The 27,647-nt window shown below is 54.2% G+C and overlaps 1 protein-coding gene across 1 annotated transcript in view; it reads right to left on the bottom strand.

The window, feature by feature from the left end:
* Positions 1–27,647, bottom strand: part of CMIP (c-Maf inducing protein) — a gene marked incomplete at its 5' end in the record, with an annotated part of 231,566 nt that overhangs the window by 11,748 nt on the left and 192,171 nt on the right. The window contains 8 exons of the mRNA XM_081108403.1: positions 1,333–1,440; positions 3,382–3,430; positions 3,664–3,690; positions 4,898–4,963; positions 12,686–13,039; positions 18,350–18,454; positions 19,957–20,060; positions 26,909–26,989. Coding sequence (XP_080964529.1) covers positions 1,333–1,440; positions 3,382–3,430; positions 3,664–3,690; positions 4,898–4,963; positions 12,686–13,039; positions 18,350–18,454; positions 19,957–20,060; positions 26,909–26,989 — 894 coding nt within the window. The remainder of the gene's footprint in view (positions 1–1,332; positions 1,441–3,381; positions 3,431–3,663; positions 3,691–4,897; positions 4,964–12,685; positions 13,040–18,349; positions 18,455–19,956; positions 20,061–26,908; positions 26,990–27,647) is intronic.

Here is a 27,647-nt window from a genome sequence, read left to right as displayed (position 1 = left end):
GTATATTTTTTCCGCTCCATCATTAACAGCTCTGCCAGCTCCCTGAAGTCTCGCTCACACAGGGGTGGGGACCACAGGGTGTTGCCATGGTGAAGCTGTGACGTCAGAGGAGCCACAGGGAGAGGTGAGAGGAGGTGCAGGCAGGCAGGGCCAGCACTTCCAGGATGCACAGGGCCCTCCAAAGGGATGTGAGGAGTGGAGAGAGTGCATAAGAAAAATGACCTAAAAATAAGCCCCTTTCTAGAAAGTTCCCGGGCCAGCACCAGGCGGAGCTGTCACTGCAGGAACTCAGCTGGGCTCACTGTGAGCCTCATGAGCGCTCGCCTGCGGAACCGCCCAGCAGAGATGGGAATAACCACAGCCGTCCCTTCCGAGCACTGCTGTGCGCTGCGCCCTGCCCCCGCTATCCACACGTGACCCCCCCCAACCCCCCGCCCCATAACCCCTGAAAGACTATACTACACTTCCTGTTTCACAGACGAGGAAGCTGAAGCCCAGTGAGGCAGGTTAGCAGCCCAAGGTCATCATGCTGATGCGTAGCAGCGCTGCCATCTGACCTGGCCTGGCTGACACTCTCGCTGTCTCAGGCTTGGGAACGGGTGTGATCTTGGAACTGAGCTGGTTTTGTTAACAGGTGGGACAACTGAGGTGGCCAGCCACCTGGAGGAGCATCTGGCCTGGGAGATGGAGTCTGTGCTCCTCTCAGGAGACGGACACTCTGCCACTGGAAGGAGGGGCCGGCTCTGGACAGCCTGGGCCTGGGTCAAGGGAGACGAGAAGTCGGAAGGCCTGTGTGACCTCTGCATCTCTGGGCCTATCTCCACATGGATGTGATTAAGGGACAGGGTTGCCGTGAAGATTAAGAGAGAGTGCACGTGAGGTGTCTGACAGTACACAAGGCACCAAAGTCACCACCGGTGCAGTTCATGGTCTGGTGATCTCACACCCCACGTCTCCAAGGTGGGACGACCATCCTGACCTGGGCCTCTCACTGTAGATGAGATGAGCTGACGGACCTGCGGTGCCTCCTAGAATCCCCATGCACTCAGTCCCTGGACTTAACATGGCAACCACGATGAACTGTGAGAGCTTGGGCAGCTAACCTCGTCTTCAGCCTCCTCATCTGTAAAACGGGGTACAGCGTCACCTCACACTGCTGAGTGAGACTGAGTAGGGCAGCCCCTAGCGGGGTGCCTGCTTGGGCAGGAGAGGAGAAAGTGACATGTGCTCTCACTGCCATCTTCACCAGCCTCACGCAGGCCTGGAAATCCCCGGGGTGGCCCAAGTGGCTCGGGCAGCTCTCCTTCACCGTGAGAGGTGACCCCCACATACCATGCTGGCGAACAGCTCCCCATCGTCGTCGCAGGCCACCCCTCCGGGGCTGTAGAGCTGAAACCAGCCGTCCTTGCCGGCCCGCACGCTCAGCAGGCAGGAGTGCACCTGCGGGAGGGAAGGCACAGGGTCAGTGCTGCTCAGACCGACCCGAACGCTGAACTGCGATCTACACGCATGTGAAGGGCTTGGGCAAGTCCCGCAGTGAAACCGTTACAGCTGTTTAGTCAGTGACCTGGCCTTCAACTAAATCCCAGCTGTGGTGTCCGACACGGGGATCCAGCATCAGCATCAGCCCGCGGGACCGAGCCGGCCCAGCTTGGTTAGTGGCCAAACAGGGGAGAGAGGCTGGAAGCAGCTGCTCAGACGCAGCCCCCTTTCTCCTGTGTCTTTCGGGGACTAAGGGGCATTTCCCCCCTCTTCTCTGTCTGGGTCTGTCATTCTCTCTGCACCTCTAACCCCTCAGACTCACCCTCTCGCTGCCCCACCCACTCTTGGGGTTTCTGCTCCCCCCATCACTGACCCTCACTCCCGGGTATCTGCCCCCCTGCCTCTGAGTGTCTGCCTGGACTTCCCTAATTCACCCGCAGGGGTGCTGTCCTCTCTGGGTCCCTGCCCTGCGCATCCCTCTCTCCCGCTGGGACTCTGCCACCCCCTCAGTAGGTCCTATCTGCACCCCCTTCTGAGTCTCTGTGCCTCTCCCTAGAAGGGTCTCTTTCTAGGGTGAGGGGCAATTTTAGTGGCCGTCAACCCCCTTCCCAGGGTGGTTGGGCCGGGGTGTGCATATGTGCAAATACGTGTGCGTGTCTGGGAGAAACAAGCCCACATCCACCCTGGCCACCGCTGTAATCGCACGGAGAGAGAAACAGTATTTCCTCCCCTCCTCCCGGCCTCCGAAGAAAGCGGAGAGAAGTGCCCAGCGTTTCCTTCAGGAGGGAAGGACAGTCTGACTCACAGATATTCAAGTAAACACAAGTAAACAAAAAACAGAGGCGGTGGGCTTTGATTTTCTCTTGGCATCGGGAGGATACCGAATGTTAACTTATCAGCTTCAAAGAAGCAAGGAATCAAGAGCATGAAACCTTATTCGACAAATACAGCAAAGAATTTATAAGAAAACAACCCTGGCTTCATTCAGGAGGGAGAAAGCAGGAGTGAGAGTGAAGGGAGAGGGAGGAAGAGAAACAGGAGAGAAAATCAAAGGAGGCCACAGGAGAGGGCGGGCGAGGGCCTGTGGGGCGGGGCTGCGCCCACACCAGACCCTGGGCCTCCCAGCACTTGGCTCTGCCTCTCTGCTCTGGGACACAGCTGGTACCACTTTTATTCTCCAAACTTCAAAGTTTGAAATAACGGCTCACTTTCCAGGGGATTCTGAGACTCCTAGAAACAAGGGAGGCCATCACTGGTCCCAGCCAGGTAGACGCTTCCTATCTGCCAGCCCTGCTTCTCCCATCAGGCTCAGCACTGCTTTTGGATCAGGGTTTAGAATCATGGTGTTTTAGAACTAGATCTTTCTAGATCCTCCTGGAACGAGGCTTTACAGCATGGCCTGAGGAGAGTATATTCAGGCTTCATCAAGAGTAACTTGCTCTCTCCTCTGCATCCCGGACCCCATGTGCACAGAGGAGGGGCCCGAGCTCCTCAGGCAGGGCCAGCACCTGCTGTCTCCGCAGCTCTGCCTGGCCCAGTGGGCCCACTGCAGAGCTGGTTACTGCACAGGCTCTACAGCCAGACTCCCTGGGTTCGAATCCTGCCTCAGCCATGTACCAATTGCACGATCTTGGGGGTGGAACTCAATCTCAGTTTTCTCACCTCCGAAAGGGGGGATTGTTGATGTAAAATGGGGATAAATAGAACCCACTGGTAGGGTGATGAGGATTAAATGAGAACACGTGTGTCTGAGACAGGGTGAGCATGTTTATGCACATGGCAAAGAGCCTTTGCCAATTGCTCCGAATGCCTGTGGGTGACAAGGAGGCCCTGACAGAACCACGGACGGCGCCTGCTGGAGCCCCGATGGCCGGACTGGGAGGAGAAAGGAGGCCTCACCTCTTGTCGTGGGTCCTCGGCGAACCTCTGAATCACGTACTTCAGTTCCCTGGAAGAGACAGGTGGGGACAGAGTCATGCCCAGGGTCCGGGCTTGGGTGGCCGAGGACGGGGTCTGAGGGGAGCCAGCCCACTTGAGCTGGCGGGATGAGGAAACTCCTGGATGGGCCTGGCTGCCTCCCAGAAAGCATGTGACGGAGGGAGGGCTGGCTGCTGGGATGACCTCGAGACAGAGGGCACTTGCGCTAGAAGAAGGTAACGAGGGCGCTGCCCGGATACTCACTTGGTGAACTTCTCGTGGGCGAGGGCTCTGCAACAAAAACAAAGGGGAGAGTGCGGTTAGCAGGGAGCTTCTGGGCAGGGCAGCCACCCAGAGGTCTTCCTCTGGGGACGCTAGGCTTCATGGCTGACTCGAAGAATGGACAGGAAGCTGGGATGAAGCACCGACATTGTGTCCCTACTTGAAGCTGCAAAACAAAGTCTCCTTTGATGAGTGAGCAGACTGAGCCCCACACTCCTCAGCCGCCCCAGACCCACCCTGCAAGCAGGAGGGCGCTCGCGGATGCATGTGGCTTGTGTGTCTGCACGTGGACACCAGGACCCAGGGGTGTTCGTTAAGTGTTCGCACTAATTAAGGTGCGCACCAGGGCGGCATTCAGGGATGTTCTCCAAGCGAATTGCATCATGGGCCCACTGTCAAGTGTGTCCCTTGGGCTGTGGGGACGGTGGCTGCAGCCAATGACGCCACTGCTCTTGGAGACCAGCGGCTCTCAGGAGTCAGATTTCTCTGGTCTCGGGTCCTGGGGGCGCCCGGGGACCAGCCCAGCCAGCAAATGGGGCAATTACTGAGTGTAATGTCCCCCTCAGAGAGCCACATTTCATAAACATGGGCTCGCTAATCGGCTCCAGAGAGCCTGCTGCCTCCGGAGGCCTGGCTTCTCCACGCCGATTGAAAGAGACCTGGAGGCATTTCAGAGCCTGATTATTCAACACGACTTCTCTCAGGCCATCACCCTTGGCAGTTTTCTCCCGATTTTGCTGTGATTAATTCAATACAAGGAGTGGCTAAGGGCTGCTAGAGAGGCAGAGGGTCCATTCTGGCCAACTCACTGTGGAGCATGAGCTAACGCTCATAATGGACATAAGAGAGCTTTCGGCATGTCGCTGTATGACATGTAAAGTGACTCCACATGCTTTTTTATGTTTTTACCATGGCATCGGAGGCAGGTATTACTGTTCCCATTTGATGCATAATCAACATCATGAACTTTAGTGCATGCAGGCACGGTGGGGACAGCTGTTTGCACTCTCAACTCAGTGAACCCTAACAATGCAATGAGGTGATCTTCCCATTTTCCAGGAGGGCCTCCCCGAGGGTCTCGAAGCTGAGAACCACATCTCCATCTCCCGCTGTCGTCCATCATGTTCCCAGGAGGCCCGTGTGCATCCGAGACAGGACTGGGGCTTAGTGGGCGGCTCAGGGTTTCCTCACAGGTGGGCGGTGGGGTGGGACTTACTCTTTGGGGAATGGAATGGGTTGAAGCAAGCTGGCCAGAGACGGTCTCCAGTCATCGTAGTCGGACCTAGAATGAGAAGGAGCGAGGTCAGGCTGGGTCTGGAGGACGAGGTGTGCAGCGTGCTGTCACGGATGGTGGCGTGCTGTCACGATGGCCACAGGCCAGGCGAGAGTCTGGCAGAGGGTCAGGTGGCACCCACTCTGCTCTGACATCTCAGTGAGCAGGGAGCTGGCACAGTGTGGCTGCAAAGCCTGGGGACAGAACTGGTCCAGGGACCTCCTTCTGGCAGCCGAAGGGGCTAGCCATCCACTCCCCAGAATCTCCTCCCTCCTGGCCTTGGAACTCAGGCCACAGGGTCACTGTTCCATCTTTTGAACTATCATTTGGGCTGAAATGTACCCCCGCCCCCCACATTCATATGTTAAAGTCCTAATACTCCAGCTCCTCAGAATCCAACTGTATTTAGAGACAGGGTCCTTAAAGAGGTGACTAAGGTAAAATGAGGTCACAGGGTAGGTCCTGATCCAATATGACAGGTGCCCTTATCAGAGGAGGTGAGGACACACACACTCGGGACAACCATCGACAGGCCAAGGAAAGAGGTCTCAGAGGAAACCAGCCCTGCCCACACCTGGAGTTCATAGCTCCAGCCTCCAGAACTTTGAGAAAATAAATGCCTGTTGTTTAAGCCGCCAGTCTGTGTAATGTTGTTATGGAAGCTTGGGCAGACTAATACAGACTAATACAAGGGGGATTAGGTTGGGAACACAAAGTCATTCTCATCTTTGATTAACCAGAACTGACTGATTCACAAAAAATAAAAATTATAGGCTATTTATTTGTTGTTTGGGTCAATGCTCCTGATATATTGGATACTGCTAGTCTGTGTCCAGATAACAGCTTTAAAAAAACAACAACAGTTACTGCTAATAGCAATAACACCACCAATGGTAATAGTAATACTGAAAAAATAGCAGCTACGACTTTGTCAACACATTGGACATGCACTCTGCATATGCCAAAAGCTTTACCTCTGTTCATTTACTCTTCACAATGAAGATTATGATTATATGTAATTTTACATATATTTATACAATTAATACACTGCTGTTATAGAGTATGATTATATGAGTAGCCTCACTTAACAGATGGGGAAACCGAGGCAAACACAGCAGTGGCTGGTGGAAAATCGAGTCCAGGCTGACGCCAGACCCCTTGCTGCCCTGACAGACCTCAGCCGAGGTCTCGGGTGAGACCAATGCAGGAGGTCCCATCCCATTTGTGCGACCGCAGGAGCAGCATCCGCCCGAAGGACGGCCACAGCTGCGGTCTGCTGAGCACCCACTGTGTCGGGACTTGCTAGTTCATGGAACGGGCCCCACCAGAGCCCCTGTCACAGGTGAGAAGTGGGTAAGGACTGCCCAGGTGACTGCAGAGCTGAGCTGCTAAAAGGGCCTGGAAGGGCAGCAATGGCTTCCGGAGACAGCTGTGTAGTCAGTAGGGCTGCTCCCCTCCCACCAGCACAGCTTCTTAAAGAAGTGGCTCCTTCTGCCAACTCCCCAGGGAAGCCATGAGGGTCAGGAAACTTGGGGAACGACAGCGCCTCAGCCTGAGGACAGACAGGCCTCCCCAAGCCCCGGAGCATTTGCACACAGCCAGGTCAGTGCACACACCTGATTCTTGGTCCTACGGCCCCATAACTGCTTCACGTTCAATTCAGTGTTTCTCAGCCTTCTTTTCATCTGGTACCCTCTGTCCCCTGTCCCAGGTCCCCCGCCCCAAGGAGCTCTTGCCTTTTCTTTTTTCCTTAATCCTGACCTGAGGACATAATTTTATTGATGTGACAGAGAGAAACATCTATGTAAGAGAGAGACATCAATTGGTTGCCTCCTGTACTTGACCAGACAGGGAACCAAATTGGCAACCCTCTGGTGTACGGGACAATGCTCCAATCAACTGAGCCACCCGGCCAGGGCCCAAGGAGCTTTCTTGGCAAATTCTCCTCATTGTTCTCCCAACAGACTGTATGTGTTTATGTGCTTTATGTCCACCTGTGCTTTAGACCAAAAAAGAGTAAAAACTAATATTTGTTCCATCACCAATGGATGGTTTAGCTAACTCCTGAGAGCCTTCCCACCCCACCTTCTCCAAACACATGGTGATCAAGTGTCAGCCTTCGGAACCCAGCCCACACCCTGGAGGTCTTGGAGGAAAGACTCAAACGCCAGACACACAGAAGAGAATTCCTCCAAAAGCCTGGTTGCGTGAGCTGAGTCCTACAGTGCTGCTGGCCGAGGTTTACTAAGCACCTGCCGGGCTGTGTGCTGGGCATGGACTTGCTTAATCCTCAGAACAGGCACTAAAGGACGAGGGAGACTCACACCTGCTTTACAGGTGAGAGAGCGAGACCCTGAGCACCTTGGTGACCCGTCTGCGTTCAGGCAGATAGGAAGCACGGAGCAAGGGTTCCGTGGATCCCAGTGCCCAAGGCGGGGCACATGCTCTGTGCCGCCCATGGGTGGCTGGGCACAGGTGCTCAGAGGCCTGTCAGATGCACATCAGGACATAGAGACCCCTTCCGGCCGATACCTGTATGCTTCTTTCTGGGGGAAGGGTCACATTTTTGCAGCTAGCTTGTCTTCCCTCTCAATCCCTCCCCTCCCAACACCCACCTGTCACTGACTGACTCTTGGTTTCCAGAAAACCTAAAACAGCAAACATTGTGGATACACACATGGATCAGGCCAGGTGTTCCTCCCAGAGACCTGGCCCCATTCCACAGACAAGAAAACTGAGTCCCAGTGAGGACACGTGCTGGCCCAAGCTCAAGAGCCTAGTTCCTGTGTCTGGGTTCCTCCCCACTGAGCTACATGGCACCGCATGTCCCCTGCATCTACCTGTGAAGAAAGGCCATGTCCCTTTATCAAAAAAGGCACTTACTAGTTTTCCTTTTGCTTTAAAATAATAAAATATGTTCTTTGTAAAAATGCCATCAATGCAGAAAACTCTAAGGCAACTTTAAATCTCCCGTAATCAGTGTGGGTGTTGTGCCCAGTGTGTGGGCACACGCTGGGCTCCATCTAGGGCGATGACACAGCCCGGCCCAGGGCTCACTCCTGAATGGAAAGGGATGTTGACAAGCCTGTCCCCTGTTCCCAGGTGCTAAGCTCAGTGGGAGGCGGAGGCCAGGGGTCTGGAAGGAAGCCCTCTCCCTCCTTCATCTCTCCAGTCTGGAGCCTGGCCTCCCCACGGCTCACACGGGATCAGGAAAGAGAACATGGGGGGAAGAAAGGAAGAGGCAGACACTTCCTTCCTCGCCTCTGCCCAGCTCAGCTCCAAGTCTACTCCAAACCTCGAGTCCGACCAGCTTGAGCATATGCAATGCGTGTGCTGGGCAGAGGCTGGGAGGCTAGATGCCTGGGGGCTGGCCAGGCACAAGGAATGGAGAGCAGAGCACCTGCCTCAGGGTTGAGCATCTGGAGAGCAGCGCCAGCCTCAGGGTTGGCGAGTCGGGCAGGCCCGGGATGGGAGGGAGAGCGCAGGCCTGACTATGAGCAGCCTGATCACCAACCCCAGGAAGTAGACAAGACAGTGAGGCCTTCCCTGGCTCAGGGAGGAAAGGGAGAGGTGCCTCGAGCATCCTGAGGACCTCCGACAGCTTCAGGCTCCAGGCACCCAACACTCACTCCTCACGTTAATGGGGCCAGGCTAGCTCTAGATCCCCACTTACAGGTAAGACAGGATGTCCAAGCCCCCAGTCAAACCCCCTTCCCTGCACTGAACTCCTGGCATCTCTTCTCAGCGGAGCGGCGGCACTGGCTGGGGCGGTTCATGAGCGGACTATGCTGGGTGATGTACCACGTTTCCCATTCCCCTCCTGGCACCAGCCTTCTACTTCTAGTTACACCTCCCCGTCATTAGGACACCCCCTCCCCTTCATCCGCATTTTCCCCAACAGCCCCCGATGGCTGGGGCATCTTCCAGCTGACCTCCAGACCGCCAGGCCTCTTTTAAACCTAGGTTTTTGCAAAAATAACAATCCTGAGTTGAGCTGATCAAAAAGCGCAGACCTGCGCCCCTCTCCTCACAATGGCCGCTCCCTGCTCTTCCTGTCTGTGGCCTCCGTGTGGCCAGCGGCTTCCCACTCCTTCCCACCGGCGGGCGGTGTCACTGCCTTCAGCACTTGCTGCTACTAGATTCAGAGGGACTGGGAGCAGCTGGGACCCCGGCATCCAGCAGAGCCTGGCCAGACGAGGTGCGCAGTTAATGCTCGATAAAGGAGTGCATACACAGATGGATAAGGAAATATGCGAATCACATGCAGGTGCCCGGCTGGCTAAAAGCTGGACTCCAAACTGCCACAGACCCAGCTGCTCTGTCCAGCTGCCCAGTCCATGTTCTCTGTCAGACCACCCAGCCTGGGCCTCACAAGGGGGTGTTTGCAGGGGCAACCTTGACCTGCATCGGGAATAGTCCTCCTTTTCAAGGGTCTCCAGGGAGCTTTTTGAGGCTTACCTTCCTTTCAGAGGTGTGAAATTCTAACCATGTGTGGGCTTTCCTACACATAACCGAGGCCTGGGCCTTTTAGGGCCTGGGCTGTGTGTGTGTGTGTGTGTGTGTGAGAGAGAGGCGTGATACTCACACTAGGGGACCAGCAGTGCCTGGTCTGATGAATAGGGCTGACAAGCTGGGCCAAGGTGCTAAGCCTGGCTTCCTTTGCCCCCCACAATGCCCTCTTAAGACCCCTCAGTTCCAATTAGAGCCTCCTTTTTCATTCCTTACACGTGACTCTCATTCAGGGAGCACTCATATTAGTAACAGCAGGCCTCTCTTATCAAGAACCAGCCCGGCAGGGTCCCGTGCCACTAAATTCTTAGAGCAGCTCCCCGGGAAAGATACCCATTTCACAGACCAGAACGCTGAGGGCAAGAGGAGCCAAGAATGCTGCAGTTACCAGCAGACTGCCATCCATGCATTTCCTAAATCCCAAGACGCACGCTTCTTGCCATCAATGTGCTTTGAATGCCATATTGGTGTGTTTTTTTTTCCTCTCAACGTGTCGTTAAATCAACGATGCATCTTACTCTCAACGGTGTCTTAAAATAGAGGAAACACAGCTGTACTCAGGAAGTGTAGTAACTCCCATCTGCCTGGTGTCTACACTTGCAAGGCGCCCAGAGCCATGGCCTCCACCCGTCTACTGCCCCGAGGCAGCTGTGACTCAGAGAAGACGAGTAACTTGCCCAGGTCACAAGCTAATACTGATATCTCTGTGGCCCTTGAGCCCAGCAGACTGGCTCTGAACCTGAGCTCTTTCCCATGTTTCCCATGCTGTCGTGCTCTGAGGTGCTAGGGCTGAGGGGCCCAGCGTGTCCTAGGTCTTCCGGTGGGCCAGTGACTCAAGCAGGCAGCGGAGTTGGAGAAGGCAAGTTGCTCGGAAAAGAAGTTAGCAAGCCCACACTGTGTTCTGACCCTACCCCCAACCCCCATGGTAAAAGAGGCTTCGGAAGTATAAACCCTGCCTTGTGGAGACACCAGGCGGAGGTGAGGCTGCTCTGCGCATCGGTCAGAACACCTCCGCTCCCAGCGGGCAGCCCCTGACCGGGCCCCTGACCCCCGCCGCGCCTTGGCAGCTGGGCCCTGCGGGCAGGCAGGAGGTCTGGAAGCAGATCAGGAAGAACAGAGTCCTCATTCATGAGCATGTTTATGAAGAAGGAAAAAAAACGTGTGTGAACTGCATGATGAAACTCAAACCCTTAGTGCTTAATGTGAGTCAGGGCCCGAGCCAGCAGAAGGCCTGGGAGTCCAGGTGCCTGTGGCAGCCAGCCAGAGGCAGGCCGGGGCGGAGAGCAGAGCTGTCTCTGGCCTGGGGGCCCTGCCTCAACCGGGCGAGGAGGATATGAGGGCTGTGGCCGGCGCATCGCTCGGAGGGCAGACCACACTCCTGGGAGAAAGTGGGGCATGTTCTAGGAGATCTCTGAGCAGAATCTGGAATTTCCTTCAAACAGTGTGCGTGTGTGTGTGTGCGTGTGTGGGAGGGTGGGGGTGGGGGCAGGGCGGGTGGAGTGTCGCTAGGTGCGGCTGTGCCCTCACTGGCCTCTGCAGATAGGACCGTGGTGAAGCTGGCGCTGACCCCCAGGAGGCCTCACTCTCCTCTCTCAGGGCCTAGACAGGAGAGGAAGTGTCTGTGGATGCAGCATCCACAGTCTCCTTTCCAACCACACGAAGCCACTGCCTGATGTGTGTAGGTATGTGTGTGTGTGTGTGCGTGCATGTGTTCACCTTCACAGACACAACAAGCCCTGCTTGGAGATCCCAGGGCACTGCCTAGGCCCCCCAGACTAGCTCTTGGCTCAGCAGGCATGGTAGGCTGCCTCCACCCTCCGGGCCCTGTGCACCCTCCAGACAGCAACACGTTCACCACAGAGGCCAAACCTGTGCTGCAGAGCCTACAGCCGCCTTGGAGACCCAGTCAGCCCTGACGAGCCCCCGGAGCCAGGCCTTCCCTTGATCCAGGGGCCTGGTGCCCAGACTTCAGACAGGTGCCATACGCCCTCCCCCAACCCCTCTGAAAGCCCACCACCTCACTGACTGCACCTGGCAATGCCAACCTCTGGACTTGGTCCTGAGGGGCTGACCTCTGTTCTGAGGGTCAGGGCTGTGGGAGCAAGCGGCGAGGCATTTGCTGGATTCTCCCGCCAAGCTGGCTGTGGGACCACAGAGCCAGCCCAGGTCCCTCCACCTGGGGACCGAGGAGCCAGGTGCATGAACTTGGGAGGAGTCTGTGTGGTACAAGTGTGAGTGGTAGAACTAAAAAGACTCATGAGGGTCAAAGATGCAGATCCCCTGCTGTAGAGTCACACTGCTGAGGCTCAGGGAGGTAGGGAGGGACCTGGAACACCCAGCGCAGACCTGGTCCTTGGTTCCACCTGAGCCTTTCCCACCAGCCAGGACTGCACGGGGCCTGATCTGCAGGCGCCTCCCTGCCTGCCCATGAGAGCTCACAAGAAAGAGTGTGGGAGGAGGGCTGGGCTTCAGCACAACCCCGGGAGGCGCTTTCCAAAGATACGCCCTTTACAGAAGATGCTACATACATATGCACACACACAACCACACAGACACCCACAGGCACCCCCCACAAAATAAAGCAGACAACCACACTGAGCACACAAGGCACGCACAGGTCTCACAACACAAACACTCACACGCTGGCTCATGGACACACCTGCATGCACACACAGAGAAACACACACACTGTAACTCTTGTGTACAAACGCTCATACCCACATGTGTGCACTCACAGCCACCCATCCATAAAAGCAGCAGTGACTAGACACATCCACACATGTCCACTTAAACGCACATGCTCAGGCAATCACACACATGCTGTCGCACCACACGCCCAAAGCCATTCCCATATATAAAGACACTCACAAACTCAGAATGAGCCCACACCTTACACAATGTGCAGAGGTTCACAGACTCAGTCACACTTGGGCACCCATGTGCTCATGCACACACTCACGCACACATATTCTCAAACTCATGCACACATGTATGTTTGTGTACATACCTATACATGTGCCCAGACACTCCAGTATACACACCTAAAATGTGTGCTCTCATACTTTGCATATGTGCACCCACACTCACGCGTACCCACACCCCAACTCAAGTGTGCACCCTAAGCATGCCCACCCTCACACGCCTCGAGCCAGTGAATATGAACTACAAAGCCAAGTCCCCTCCCTCATCTCATTGGTGACAGGCACATAAAGGGACACTCACAGCAGCTTGAGGATTTCCACGTAGCAGCCGAGCGTGCGGTCAGCCTGGGGACCCAGCTCGATGCTCATGGTGCTGCAGGCAGGGCTGACCATGAGGCAGTCGATGAGGTTGGGCTCACTGTCGTTGCCCGCGCTGGCCGTCAGCGCCGGCTTGGCAGTGCTGGTGTGCTCCACCTCCACGTGGATCTCACTGGAGGCCACGACCACCGACTTGAGCCGTGCCTCGGACAGCGTGGCTTCCTGAGACACCAGGTCCGGGCTGGGGTGCAGAAGGCGCAGAGGTAAGGTGGGCTTCCGGTCACAGGGCTGCTGGCAGCCGTTCCGGATCTCCTTCAGGCTTGGAGAATTGTCACGGCTGTGGGGAGAGATGGAAGAGCATGAGCATGCAGGCGGTACCATGTGGCCCTGGAGTGTATGCTGTGAGCTACAAGACCCAGTGAGCACTTCTGACCAGACAGGCTCCACTGTGCTCAACGCTCCCTGAACCCCCACAGCCCCGTCATGGGCCAGGTGGAAAGCTCAGTCTCCGCTCCTCACCTGGAAACCCACTTCAAGGGGATCTCAACCCCCAGAATCCCAAACTCCTGGGGCCTGCAGGTCCCTTCTGTCTGCAGCAGTCCCCATCACAGCACCTCTAAACACAGGTGTTAACTGAGAAAGGGCTCTATGCATCATTGAAGTCATTTGTTTGGAAAATGCAGGGCCAAACACAATGAAATTGGTGCCCTGAAGCTGGGTGAAGCACCTCCTCCCTGGGAGCTTCCACGCATGACCAGGAGGCGCACCTGACTGGAGGTAACTCCAGCAACGGGGTCCCCTGGGCTGGCACAGTGCTAAGTGCAACCACACAGACTTCTCAGACATCTGTGTCTGGCAATATGACCATCTCCATGTTACGGGTGAGAAAGCGCCAGAGGTCAAATGACCTATGCTTGACACAGGGCTTCTAAGTGGAAGGGGCTGGGATTTGACACCTTGGTGGCTTCCAAGATCCCATATGATCCCGTGCAGGTCCCCCTCCTCCATGAAGTTTTCTCTGATTTCTTCCACCTGCCCACTCACCGTGTCTTTGAATTAGAACTTTCCATCCCTGGCTGGACACCAGTGTCCCCTAAGGCACATCTAAACATCCCAAACCCAACAGATCAGAACTCCTTGAGGAGCTTTTAGGGCTCCCTGTGTGTGCAGTGAAGGTTGAGTCCACTGCTCCCAGAGACTCAGAGCACAATGGTGTGGTCACAAACAGCTTGTGCAGCCCCTCCCTAAACGTGCCATGCGCATGTGCCCCGCACTTCCAAAGATGCACGTCCTCTTTGTGTACAAGGACTGGACTGAGCACAGAACTCGGACCCGACGCACACAGAGAGCCTGCATTTATCCAGCACGTGCCGTGGGCCAGGCCTGAGCTGAGCCCACCAGGATGCTTGATAAATGCACTGTAAACTTTGCTGGGGAAAAACGAAAGCCATGGCTGAAGTCCGAAAAGTCTATGGTTGTTGGAAAACTGTGTGTGGTCTGTGGGGGGAGGGCAGCCTAACTATCTCTATGGGTTCAGAGCTAATTTGCTGCTCAAATGCTCAACACTCCATTTCCCTTTGTTTGCCTTTGCTGGGATTTAGGAGTGGATTTTCAAGGCTGTTGGCTCAGAGGGTGATTTTCCAGTGAGCCATGCTAACCTGGGTCAAACTGTCTGCTCTGTCAGTACATCACGTACCACTGGGAGCATCGCGGATGGGCCCTGAGGACATGGTGGGGTTTTATCTTTCAGGGACTGACCAACAAGGTGGGGTGGACCTGAGCCCAGGACAGGTCTCCCAGGATTGTGGCCCTCGGGTGATTTCCTGGAGGAACTAAGGGCATCACTTGGAACCCAAACTACTTTGGGATCCGAGAGGGGACGGGCGTTATAACCTTGTGCCTCCACCCTGGGCACCTGGGTATAACCACCGTTCATGATTCCCCCACGGTCATGCTTGCCCCCTCTCGTCCACTCTCCATGCAGCTGCTGCCAGAGGGGAATTTGGAAACTGACATCTCATCAAGTCCCTTCTTAACTGAAAGCCAATGCTCTCTGAATAAAAACCCGGCCACTGAAACACAGGCACAGCTCTGCCGCTCGCTCTGCCACTCGGCGCGTGGTCCCCGGGCAGCAGCACCCGCATTACTGGGCGTTGGTTAGACAAGCAGTGTCTCAGGCTGCCCCACACCTGCTGCGTCTGCACCTGCACTTAACACACAACCCCCAGGAGCAGCTCAGCACAGGAGGTTTGAGCAGCTCAGCAGTCCATGGCCCGCCCCTTCTCCAACATCATCTTTTGCTTCTCTTCCTTTCCCTTTCTCTGCTGCAGTCTCAGTTCCCTTTACTTCCTCCTTTGCTGTGGCCCTTCACCTTTAGGATGGAGCAGATCACAGGAGGAGCTTACCAAGAGTGCAGATTCCTGGGCTCGAGCTCAAAATGGACATCGAGGAGTTTGCTTTTTAAAGAAGCAGTTCACGGGATCCTGAAGCAGGTGGTTAACCACAGGTAGAAAAATGTGACTGATGGCGACTTCACCGGCCCTGCCAGGCCTTTGCACGTTCTGTTCTCTCTGCCTGGAGCACCTCATCCTGCCTCTTACCTAGTTAACAGCTAGTAGGTCTCAACTTAAACATCACCCGCTGAAGGGTCCCTTCCTCACCTCTCCTGGGCGAAGGGGTTCTCAACTCTGGCCGTGAACTTGCCTTTGGAACAATCCACTGCTAGGGCCATCCCAGGCACCACTTTCCCCGCTTCTTTATGAAGCTATAACCAGCAGTATGCTGGTAAGTGTCTAACAACCTAGTCTCCGGAAAAAGGAAGCCCTGTTTTGTAGTGTTTGCCAATTTCCTTAGTGTAAGTGCTTCCACCGTGACCAAATTCAAGCCACCAATGTGCCATCACTGACTGTGGAACTGAGAAGAGGTGTGCTTCCAAGTGTAACAGGGCTCCACCATTCCCGGGTGTAACTTACACACAGAATAGTCAGTGCTTAAATCTGAGGTGCAGAGCTTCATGAGTTTTTACATATTCCCGTTTAATAACCAGCCACCAGATCAGGGCATTTTGGCACCACGGACATTTTGGGCGGGATAATTCTGGGTTCTCTGAGTGGGGCTGTCCTGCACCTGGCAGCATGCTCAGCAGCATTCTTGACTTCCACCCATTGGATGCCAGCAGCACCCTGCACCCCTGCCAAGCTGTGGCAACCCCAAATGTCTCCAGACCTTGCCACATATCCCCTGGAGGCCAACACTGTCCCCAGCTGAGCACCACCGGCCAAGCTGTAAAACATTTCCAGGAGCTCAGAAGTTTCTCTCGTGCTTTTCCACCTAGCTCTGCCCCCCAAAAGGTGACAACTATTCTGGTTCTATCACCATAGGTTCATTTTGCCTGTTCTTGAACCTGAAGGAAAAATAATCACAACATATGTATCTCTTGGGTCAGACTTCTTTCACTCAATGTTATGTCTGTGAGACTTGTTCGTGGCTGCACGAGTTCGTTCTTTCCTGCTGCTACATAGTCTAGCTTCTGAGAACAGACCACAGCTTAGTTGTCCGTTCTACTGTCAGAGGACACTGGAGTCGAGGCAGGTTCCAGTTTGGTGCTATAAACATCCTTGTACAAGTCTCCCGATGAATACATCAGAAGCTGAGGAGCTGGGTCACAGAGCAGGTGTATGGTCAGGTTTACCTTCTGATTTTGTAAAGCCTCCCCGGTGACTGGTATGCAGCCAGGGTTGAGACTCCCTGCTGGAGACCATGCTAATGCCACCTCTGGCTTCTGCCATCACAGCCCTGACCTAGCTGTACTGTACCCACTTGCTTGCTCAATCCCTACCCCTCTACCCGCTGGTGCACCCTCCGCTCTGAAAGGGCAGGGGTCCCATCCGGCTGGCTCACTTAGTGCCTTCCATACCTGGCACTTAATGGGCCCTCACTAACCGAGTACTGAGTGAATGAGAGGAGGAAACCTGGCTGTTGCCGTCCCCCTAACTGCGACAGTGTGCACGGTTCCTAACCCTGGCACATTCCACACCCGCCCCCCCCCACCCCCCCGGGACGAAAACTGGGGCAGAGTTCCAGCACCCTTGTCTTTGTTTCCTGCTCCCGGGTGAGGGAAGCCCTGCAGGGCACGCTGGCAGGGCTGTGGAGATGCAGAGGGAAAGCTCTTAGATGTGTGGGTTCCTCCTCCTGCCCCAACCCCACCCAAGTCCCAGCTCAGGTGTTCTGGGAGAGCGCCCAAGGAGGCTGAGATGAGTCAGAGGCGTCAGGCGGAAAAGGAGCCTGAGAATGAGTGAGTGCGAGTGCGAGTGCGAGTGTGAGCGCGCGCACACACACGCACACGCACACACACACACACGTGACCATTTCATGCTCTTCCTGGTTCCTGGGGTGGCCTGAGTTTAGAAAGCACGCTGATCAGATTGGGTCCAGAGCTAGGGCAGCGAGGTCAAGGCGAGTACCACTGTGTGCATAGGGATGCTGGGACGTGCACCTCCCTCTGACCCACTTCTTTACTTGACATAACATGTTGTAGGGTACACACAGGCCCTTGGGAATGGTCAGCATGGCATCTTCATGTTCGGGCCTCAAGGGCACTGCCACCTCTTTCTGAACAAGGTGGACATGGTCCCCTTTAAATGTCAGGACCTAGGGCTGAGGACATTAAAATAGTCGTCCTCCCTTCTTCAGCCCGGTCATACAACATACCCCCTTGTTGAGGTTCACTGCGGCCCCTCCCCCAAGAACTCCAGGACAGTGTTTGCTTAGAAGCCCCATGGGCAGGTTTTCAGGGACTCACGGTCTGCACCGCCTTTTCCTTCAGGGCTGAAATATATTCCTGCTGGATCCCGACACATTCGGTGCCCCTGGAGTGGTGCCGTGTGCCACCTGAACAACTGGACCGGGTGGCGGCCGCCGATGCCATCTCTGCCCGGCACATCCTACCCTCTCCAGTGACCCCAGAGGTCACTGTCGAAAGTTCTACGCAAATGGATAGCATTTGCGTCACCGTACCCCAGGAGTGATCCTCAATTAAGGAAGCCTGGGAGCTGGTAAATAACTACAGTGGTGGCGTCACCCTCAGAGGAGTAACTCGGAGACTGTTCCCCAAAGTCTGCCAGGATGTCCAGTGGGGAATGCACAGGTGCCTGCAGTGGTCACCTGCTTATGAACACAGGTCCGGTTTCTACTATCTGTCCTCTCTCCAGGGCTTCCTGGGGTTCACAAACACTTGCACACATTCACACAGTGCACACACAACTCCCCATGCACACACCCACATGTGTGCACACATTCTCCCTCACACACATACATGCATCCACACTCATGCTCCAATGTGTCACACATGCCAGGTGGTGAGAAATATTCAGAATAAAACACTTGCTCCTAATGCCCAGTCACACAACAGCTTTCAGTTGCCGGTATTGAATCTCAGTGTTTGTTTCCCAGTAATTCCTGGTTCTGGGCTCTGGAATCAGTGAGCACACGCGATCTGGCAAACACCCTGGAGGCTGGTCTGGTGAAAACCACTCCGCCTCCTTGGCTGGTCAGATGTGTACAGGCCACTGTCCTTGGTGACCCGCCCTCTCACTGTCCCCACCCTGGGTGGTAACCCCAGCCCTTCCCGGTGGCGACAGTGACTGACCTGTTGATGAACTCTTCATAGCAGGAGTAGATGGCAGCCAGGCACACGGCCACCAGGTTGGGCAGGACCCGGGGGTGAGGGCAGTGCCCTGTGGGGCCGTGCATGCTGGAAGAGAGCAGAGGGCAGGGTGAGAGGCAGCTGCAGGAGTGGCATCATGGCTGGGAGGTGTGTGGGGGGGGGGAGGCCGGGCACAGCTTGAGGTGGTCATGGGGGTGCACGCTGAGCCTTTTGCTGTGGAGTTGGCAATACCGGGATTGGGTCCTGGCTCTGCCATGTGCAAGCAGCAGAGAACCAAGGTCCAGTCGTGAGCTCTGGGTCCTGGTGCCTGGGTTCAAGTCCAGCTGAGTGGTCTTGGCATACTGCTTAACTCTCCACTCGCAGTTTACTTAGCTATAAAATGGGGATTATGGCCCCCTCCTTACTGGGTAACAACAAGAACCCAATTTTCTAAGTTATGGGAAGACCTAGCATAATATGGCCATGCGGCCTGGGCAGACACATTTATGCCTGGGGAGTTCTGAAATCTTTATTCATAATACCTCACTTTACTCTCAGAAGTGCCCTGCTTTGGAAGAAAAATTAATATGGTCACCCTGACCTAGCATGGGGTCTGAAACACAGTTGCTAAGGCCTCGGTAGATGCAGAAATTGTTATTAATCATGGCTATCTCTGTGCCTCAGTTTTTTAACCTGTAAAATGGGACAGTTTGGGGCCTGGAGATAATACCTGTAATGTTCCTGGAAAATAACTGTGGCCACTGGGATTAACCTAAAAAACTCTGCAAATCTTAACTGGATGCTTTAAAGGGACCCTGGAGTCACCCAAACTCTGGCAGAAGGACATGTCATTTGCGTTTGGGAATGCTTTGTGATGGCAGGGGAGTATATTTAGGAAGAATGTAACTTCAGAACTGGCTTAACCAGGATATTTTGATTTTCTTAAAACATAAGAAGAGTCATGACAGTGGCCACTAATGCTCCCATCACATTTATGCGTTGTTCTTACTGTTTGTGTATTAGGTCACCAAAGCCCTCAGCTGGATGAAGTGGGTATTGCGATTCTCATTTACAGATTAGGAAACTGAGGCACAGAGAAAAATATTTAAAAATCAAAGCAAAAATAATCCCCCCTACTCAAACCCCAGAAGGGGGTAAGAACCAGAATATTTGGCTTCTTTTTAGCCAAGTTTGGGAGGTAGCTGTCAAAGTCCCCGGTGGTGACTCTCTGGCCACAGGGGATCACTTCCTATACACCTGGCGCCGGAGGGTGGGAATCCTCCTATTACTCAGGACCATCACCATTGCCTGAGCTCCTACTGAGCATCAGGCACGCTAGGGGCTTCCTCATATACCACCTTCCTTAATCACACAACCCCCGTGTGGAGGACACGGGATCAGAGGTACAGGAACTGGCTCAGTGCCACACGGTAAGTAAGTGCCTGAGACCACAGGTGGTCAGGAGGCTCCAGGAGACCCTCACGGAAGAGGAGACGCTTCCAGCCCCTGAACACCAGTGGCTGCTCTCCGGGCACCCGGGGAGGGCCTGGTTCTGGGCTGAAGGACAGCTGGCTCACAGGCTGGGGGGAGGGGTCGGCTGGGAGACCCACCTCTGAATGAACTTCTTCACCACCTCCATCCCCGCGTTGAGCTCGTTCAAGGCAAGGATGTACTCCTGAGTAAACAGCCTCAGTCGCGGGCACTTCCCAAAGTCCTGCGGAGAGAACGGAGGGTAGGATTGGGACACGCTGCAGCCGAGGCAGGAGACCCGCAGGGGCGGTGGGACCCGCTCTGCCCGGAGCCACTGGTGCGGAAGGCAGCGAGGAAACACCAGCCACCTCCCCTTTCTAGAAAGCGCACATTCACATTTTCCCCTCAATAGCTTGGCCTAGTGACACGCATGCTTATACCCTGTGACGGCTGACAACAGAGACCAGACCTGTCCTGTCACAGGCGGGTTTCTGGCATGTGTAGTCACCCATGGTGGTCGGCAGGGTCAGCAGGCCACACAGACATGGTTGGAAAACGGCCAACAGGGCCTCCCTCTGCACGGCCACGAGGGGACTGCGGACGTTTCTTCTGCAGCCACCTGACGGGTTCTGTCCCCTGCTCTCCGCGGGCTCTCACCTGACGCCACTCAGAACAGCAGAGTCAGAAGATGCCCCAATCCGGGGCCATCCATTCAGGGGTTGCCTTGGGACTTCTTGGGGTTACAAAGGAGGCAAATGTAGTGTCCAGACATGCTCAGTGAGGAGACACCTTCTCCTGAGTGAGAGGACCGAGGCGGCCCTAACAACAGGCGTGGCCCCAGGTGGGGAGGGCTGCAGCCCAGGGCTCCACAGGGGGCTCCCCAATCCTCTTGGCTGACCCTAGCCACCCACTGTGCTCCTCACTAAACTGAATAGCGTCGATGACTTTGGCTATAAAGAAGCCACCCTCAACGGGCACATGGGATCACAGAGGCAGATCACACAGAAGGATGAGCTTAAGAAAGGCTGATGGGACAAGTAAGGGTGTGTTTGTGTGAAGAATGTAGAGTATGGGAGGAGGTGGGTGTGAAAAATGTGGGTATGAAAGGAGGTGTGTGTGTGAGAGACATAAGTGTGAGAGGAGGTGTGTGTATGACACGTGCAGTGTGAGGGGAGGTGTGTGTGTGTGAAAGATATAAGTGTGAGAGGAGGTGTGTGTGAGAGACACAAGTGTGAGAGGAGGTGTGTGTGAGAGACATAAGTGTGAGAGGAGGTGTGTGAGAGACATAAGTGTGAGAGGAGGTGTGTGTGTGTGAGACATAAGTGTGAGAGGAGGTGTGTGAGAGACATAAGTGTGAAAGGAGGGGTGTGTGAGAGACATAAGTGTGAGAGGAGGTGTGTGTGAGAGACACAAGTGTGAGAGGAGGTGTGTGAGAGACACAAGTGTGAGAGGAGGTGTGTGTGAGAGACATAAGTGTGAGAGGAGGTGTGTGTGAGAGACATAAGTGTGAGAGGAGGTGTGTGTGAGAGACTCAAGTGTGAGAGGAGGTGTGTGTGAGAGACATAAGTGTGAGAGGAGGTGTGTGTGAGAGACATAAGTGTGAGAGGAGGTGTGTGTGAGAGACGCAAGTGTGAGAGGAGGTGTGTGTGAGAGACATAAGTGTGAGAGGAGGTGTGTGTGAGAGACGCAAGTGTGAGAGGAGGTGTGTGTGAGAGACATAAGTGTGAGAGGAGGTGTGTGTGAGAGACGCAAGTGTGAGAGGAGGTGTGTGTGAGAGACATAAGTGTGAGAGGAGGTGTGTGTGAGAGACATAAGCGTGAGAGGAGGTGAGTGTGAGAGATGTAAGCGTGAGAGGAGGTGTGTGTGAGAGACATAAGTGTGAGAGGAGGTGTGTGTGAGAGACATAAGCGTGAGAGGAGGTGTGTGTGAGGGACATAAGCGTGAGAGGAGGTGTGTGTGAGAGACATAAGTGTGAGAGGAGGTGTGTGTGAGAGACATAAGTGTGAGAGGAGGTGTGTGTGAGAGACATAAGCGTGAGAGGAGGTGAGTGTGAGAGATGTAAGTGTGAGAGGAGGTGTGTGAGATGTGGGGTGTGAGAAGAGGTGTGTGTGAGAGATGTGAAGTGTAGGGTGGTATGTGTGCGGGAGAGAGAGGTGGCCTGATAGGAAGGTCTGTGTGCTGGGTGGTGAGTAGGAGCAGAGGGAAGGTGGCTGATACGTGGCTGCTAAAAGTGACGGGGCACAGGCTGGAAGGAGGAGGAGGAGGAGGGGAGGAGAGGGAGAGGAGGAGGGGGAGGAGAAGATGGAGGAGGAATAATCTGTCCAAACTCAGCCCTGGGGGGAAGACACTCTGTCTCCACCAACCAGCTCAGGCCATGGGTGCCTGTCTTACCTCAGCTGGAGCCTAATTAAGGGGCACTGAGCACAGGCACAGGGACCCCCTGCTCCAGCGAGTGATCTTATTAGAGACTGACATCTTCTCAGCTGCCCCAATGCAGCCCGTCAACGTGGTGGGTGACAGAGGTCAGCGTGGAGAGGACAGGCGTGAGAGGGAGGAGCGTCAGCCAGGAGAGGGCCTGGGGGTCTGCAGATAGGGACTGGAGGCTTCGCCGTGAGCTGGGTTTTGAACAGTCGGGAGGGGCAGCCTGTGGTCACGAAGTTGACCACAAGACAGAGAGCACCTGGTGGTCTCCAGACCATCTGTCCCCCTACTGCCCCGCTCTGTGAAACCCATTTAATAGAAAGCACCCTGAATCAGGACTCTAATCTGAAACAAAGCCAGGAGACTTTCCTCAAGGACCCAAATGATCCGCGGGCTGGCATGTGAGCTGAGGAGAATGTCCCCCCTGCCCGCCGGCCAGCACACAGGGGCATCTCTAGAGCTGCGGCTGCTTCACCTGAGCCAGGGTCCTCAGGACAACCTGGGGCTCATCTGATGCCATCCTGTCCACCAGGACTGTGCCTTTACATCAGCAGGGCAGCAGAAGCCATGGAGAAATACACATGTGTATGCATACACTCATCTGTAACATGCACAGACACGCACACATATGGACACACATATACACAAATGCACATACACATGCATGCACACACACAAAGCACTGAGCTGGAAGATGAGGTCCTTGCAGGACAACAACACTGAAGCTTGATTGTGCTTTCAAGGTGAGAAAGATGCCCCGAATCCCCGAGTCCCTGGAAATGGGTGACAGGAAAGCTGTGTGGCCTTGGGCTGCCAGTCCTCTCTGTGTCCCCACCGTCAAATAAGGGTTGAAAGAACTGATTTCTAAACCCTTCTACCTCTAAGGTTTCATGATGCTATGAAAACTGCTTCAACTGAACCCTGCTAAAAGGAACTGCTGTTATCTTAGCTATTAGATTTCTGGATAGCCAAGGCCATTTCCTTGGAAATGAACACGACATATGGGTCTGGTGGCCTTTTGAAATGTGGATGCAGGCCTTGGCCTGTGTGGCTCAGTTGGCTGGGTATTATCCCATGCACTGAAAGGTTGCTGGTTCAATTCCCAGTCAGGCCACATGCCTAGGTTGTGGGCTTGATCTGGGTGGTGGGTATGCAGGAGGCAGCCAATTGATGTTATACTCTCATATTGATGCTTCTCTCTCTCTTTCTAAAAAAAATAAAAATAAAAACTATTCTTAAAAACAGAAAATGAAGGATATTTTTCCTCTTTGGAAAAGTCAAATATGCTCCCCTTGGAAAGTAGGCCAGATCACTCAGTGGTCCACTGGGGACCACAGTCACATCTTCTTGCCTCCTCTGCCAAAACAAGAACACTCCAATGAGTGGTGTGTGCATACAGGGACCATGGTCACCCTAGGAAATACAGTTTAACAAACTGTTTAGAACCTACAGGGGAACATACCAAAGGACTGCTTCCATCTGAATCGAATGTTCATTTCTGCCCCATGAGTAACACTCTTTGAGACTCTTAACCTCTCTAAGATTCAGTATGCTTATTTATGAAATTGGGGCACCTGATATATTTGCAGAAGATGCACCCTGAGAATAGGGGAAGTTCCAAAACCCCAGAACACCACTGTGCTGTGTGATTGCCCCCGTTTCCCCAAATGCCTCCTTAATGAGAAACACTGCACACAGGTAAAGAGAAGTCACACTATGCTGACAGGTGTGTGGCTGGCGGCAGGCTAGGCACACTCACTAACTAACCAGTGACTAGATTCCTCACATCAGCTCAGAGTCCCAGCTCCAAAATGGTGCATCGGCCTACGGCCAATTACTACTAAATGGTGACAGGGAAGGCCTGCCGTGCTCTCTGCACCTGGTATCAGCCACTTCTCACACATCTCTGCTGCACGAGGGGTGCTCCCCTGTTCCGTCCACAGTTCTCTTCCCACTTAGTGTGTAATTAGTAGTCGCTTTATAGCAGCTCCAGACTCCAGAGTCACTTAGGGAAGTTCTTTAAAAGTGAAGTGAGAATTCGTGCTTGAGGGCCCCTGATGTCTGCCAGGCCACAACAGAGCTATAAATTCTGGATCTGCCTTGTAGCTGTTCTGATTTTTATCCAGAAAATTATTACATGGTCAACACTCCAGGCCCATAAAACTAGCCAAATATAAGGGAGATGTTGTATGGTTAAGCTATGCAAGGCTGCCTGAATTTTGACATTTTTCCCTTTGAAGTCAGATTTCCCAAAAGAACCCTTATTAAAGTCTACTGACTACCGTGAAGTATGCAAAAGTGTTCATGTGCCTGGGGAGGCCTGGGCTGGGCCAAGTATGCCCTCGGTAAGGCTCTGTCACTGGTAAGTTGTGATGGGAAGTCCTTTGCAAAAGAAACTGCAGAACCTTTGCTTTGGACTCTGAAAGGGTGCCGCCTTCTCCTCACACCACATCCAGTAATTTTAAAATCAACAATCAGAGACCCTTTCCTCCCGAGGTAGCCGAAGCCAGAGTGCCTTTGAAGCTGTTAAAGCCCAAATCAAGGCAGGACCTCCTCTGCACCAAGAGATGGGGAGTTTGTTAGTCCTGGAGGAAGAATCAAATGAACTATCCCCCTCTCCTCTGTGCTCAGAAAATAAGAAATGCATTTATCTTAAACCAAGAAAGATCTCAGAAACAAGCAACAGTTTAATTATGGTGTGTGATCACTCAGAATCACCAGATTCAAACAGAATTCATATGGGACCAACACGGTTCAACTGATAAGCCACCTCTGGGCTCTGAGGGAGAGTACTGCAATTGATTGATGATGTCTGACACCATGCATTTCCACTCCTGATGGGGTTGGGGGGGGGGGGGCGGTGTCACGTAATCTTCCTTGGGGGCATGTTGTTGAGATTGGAAAGCTACTTCACAAAGTAAACTGCTGGCAGGGCACCCTTTTTCAGAGTTGTTTTCAACATGCTCAATCCCCACAGGGCCGGGGCAGCAGTCACAGGCACCTCACAACGAGGTGATCACGGAGATGCCTCCGGGTCATCCAGGTGAACCTCAGTCTGGGCTGGGAGCTGGCTTGGCAGCCCACGCTGGACACGGCCCTCGCTTTAGTCTGCCTGCTCCTCAGCGCCAGGAGCCCTTACAGCTGCTCACAGGTTCCCTAAGGAACCTCTGGTCTCGGCCCCTCATCTGTAAAGGGAGGTCATGGACCATCACAGGGGTGAATGACAATACGCTTGAGGGTCACACTCTGTCTGGCTCTAAGGAGGTGTGACGGATGTTAGTTATGGTTCTTCCTCATTCCCCATGTGTAATGTGGAGGAGATAATGATACCCAGAGATGAATGGGGCCACTCAGACCGTGAGTGCCTGGTCCACTGCAAGTGTGCAATTCTGCCAGTGTTTTGTTTGTTTGTTTAAATGTATTTTAAGTGATTCAGAGAGGAATGGAGAGAGACAGATAGAAACATCAATGATGAGAGAGAATCATTGATCAGTTGCTTCCTGCATGCCCCCCACTGGGGCATCGAGCCCACAAACCGGGCATGTGCCCTCAACCAGAATCAAACCAGGGACCCTTCAGTTTGCAGGCTAATGCTCTATCCACTGAGCCAAACCGGCTAGGGCTGGGCTGCCACTGTTTTTGTTTTTTTAATCTTCACCAGAGGATATTTTTTCCCATTGATTTTCAGACAGTATGAAAGGGAGGGAGGAAGTGGGGAGAGAGAAACATCAGTGTGAGAGAGACACATTGACTGGTTGCCTCCCACATGCGTCCTGACCAGGCCTGGAGATCGAACTTGCAACCGAGGTACATGCCTTTGATTGGAAATTGAACCTGCTACCCTTTGGTCTGCAGGCCGATGCTCTACCCACTGAGCCAAACCAGCCAGGGTGTGTATGCTTTTTTTTAACTAACTAAAGCTCATACATTATTCAGAGTTCCTCAGTTTTTCCCTAATGTCTTTTCTGTTTCAGGGTCCCATGCAGGGCACCACATTACATGCAGTTGTTGTGTCTCCTTGGACTCTCTGCATGGGACAGTTGCTCAGCCTGTCCTGTTTGTACTGACCTGCACGGTTTTGAGGAGCCCTGTCAGGGGTTTGCAGCATGTCCCTCAACTGGATCTGGTCTGACATTTTCCTCTTGATCAGACTGGGGTTGTGGGTTTGAGAGGCAGACCCCAGAGGTAAAGGCACAACCATCATCGTGCCTATCACGGTTGGCTGCTGACCTTGATCACCTGTGGGGACGGTCAGGTTTCTCCACGGTATGGTCACTCTGTCCCCCTCCCCCTCTCCATCCTGTACGCTCTGGAGGGCCGTCACTAGGAACAGGCCCCAGCGAAGGAGGGAGGAGTTCTGCTCTCTCCTTTAGGGTGGAGTATCTCACAGACACCATGTGGGACTGCACACAGGGAGACCATCTCTTCTCCCCGAGCCATCCTATTTCTGTTATTCTTACCGCCCGTGAAGAGATTCTTCCTGTCGCCGGAACAGAAAAACAAAGAACCAAAGGGGACAGGCCACACGCAAACCCGAGTTAAACAGAATCCCAGCCCCAGTCCCTGGCTGTCGGGGCGGCCAATCCCAACCCAAAATCTTTATAAAAGTGAACGGCCGGGAAGGTGTGCCCACCTCCCCCGGCTCTGCGGTCAGGGTGCTGGGAGACTCACCATGTTATGCTTGAGGATTCTCTGGACCACGGGCGTGAACACCTCGATGACCACCATGGACCGGGGCCGCTCTCTGCAGTGCTGGGGAGACAGGGGGACATGGTCGGCCCTGAGCCTCGGCCCCTCACCCAGGGAGCTCAGCATGGGGCCTGGGTTCCCTGCTGGACAGTGTGGCATGGCTCTGTGTTCATTTTTTTGGAGGAAGAAAAGTGGGTGAGGAAGGGAGTTTACGTTTGCTTTTTATTCTGATCTTAAAGTCTGAGCGTGTTTCAGGCGGCGCAGGAAGGCGCGGTTCTGACACGGCCCTTGCTTAGTGCGGTGAGACTGCAGCACTAAGACCCGGCGCAGGGCCTGGCACAGGCGTTTCCGCGTAACCAGTGCAAGAGCACCAGGGGTTTGGTGCCGGACACGAGTGTTGAGAACTCTGTGGCTTCTCCACTGCCGGCTTTGATACCCTGCAGCAGTCTGCAGGCCAGTGCAGCTCTCAGGGTTCCATCTCACGGGCATGGAGCTTTGATTTCAAACTGAAACTGAAGGCCGCAGGTGGAGCAGACAAGAGCCCACCACTGCAGCACACGCACAGCCTGCCTGGGCCTGAAGGGCTGTTTCCCAGCCCTGGAGGAGGACGCTGTACTTGGGATATTAGAAATCGGGGCTTTCCTGGGAAATTAAGATGTACTAACTTTCCTCAGATCTTGGGGTCCCAGTTGTGAAGTTTGGCAGGAGAGACTGCCCAGCG

The sequence above is a fragment of the Myotis nattereri genome (assembly GCF_964212035.1).
Source record: "Myotis nattereri genome assembly, chromosome: 15".
NCBI classification, from domain to species: domain Eukaryota; kingdom Metazoa; phylum Chordata; class Mammalia; order Chiroptera; family Vespertilionidae; genus Myotis; species Myotis nattereri.
Note: the sequence above shows the minus strand (reverse complement) of the source record. Positions and strands in the feature narration are given on the sequence as shown.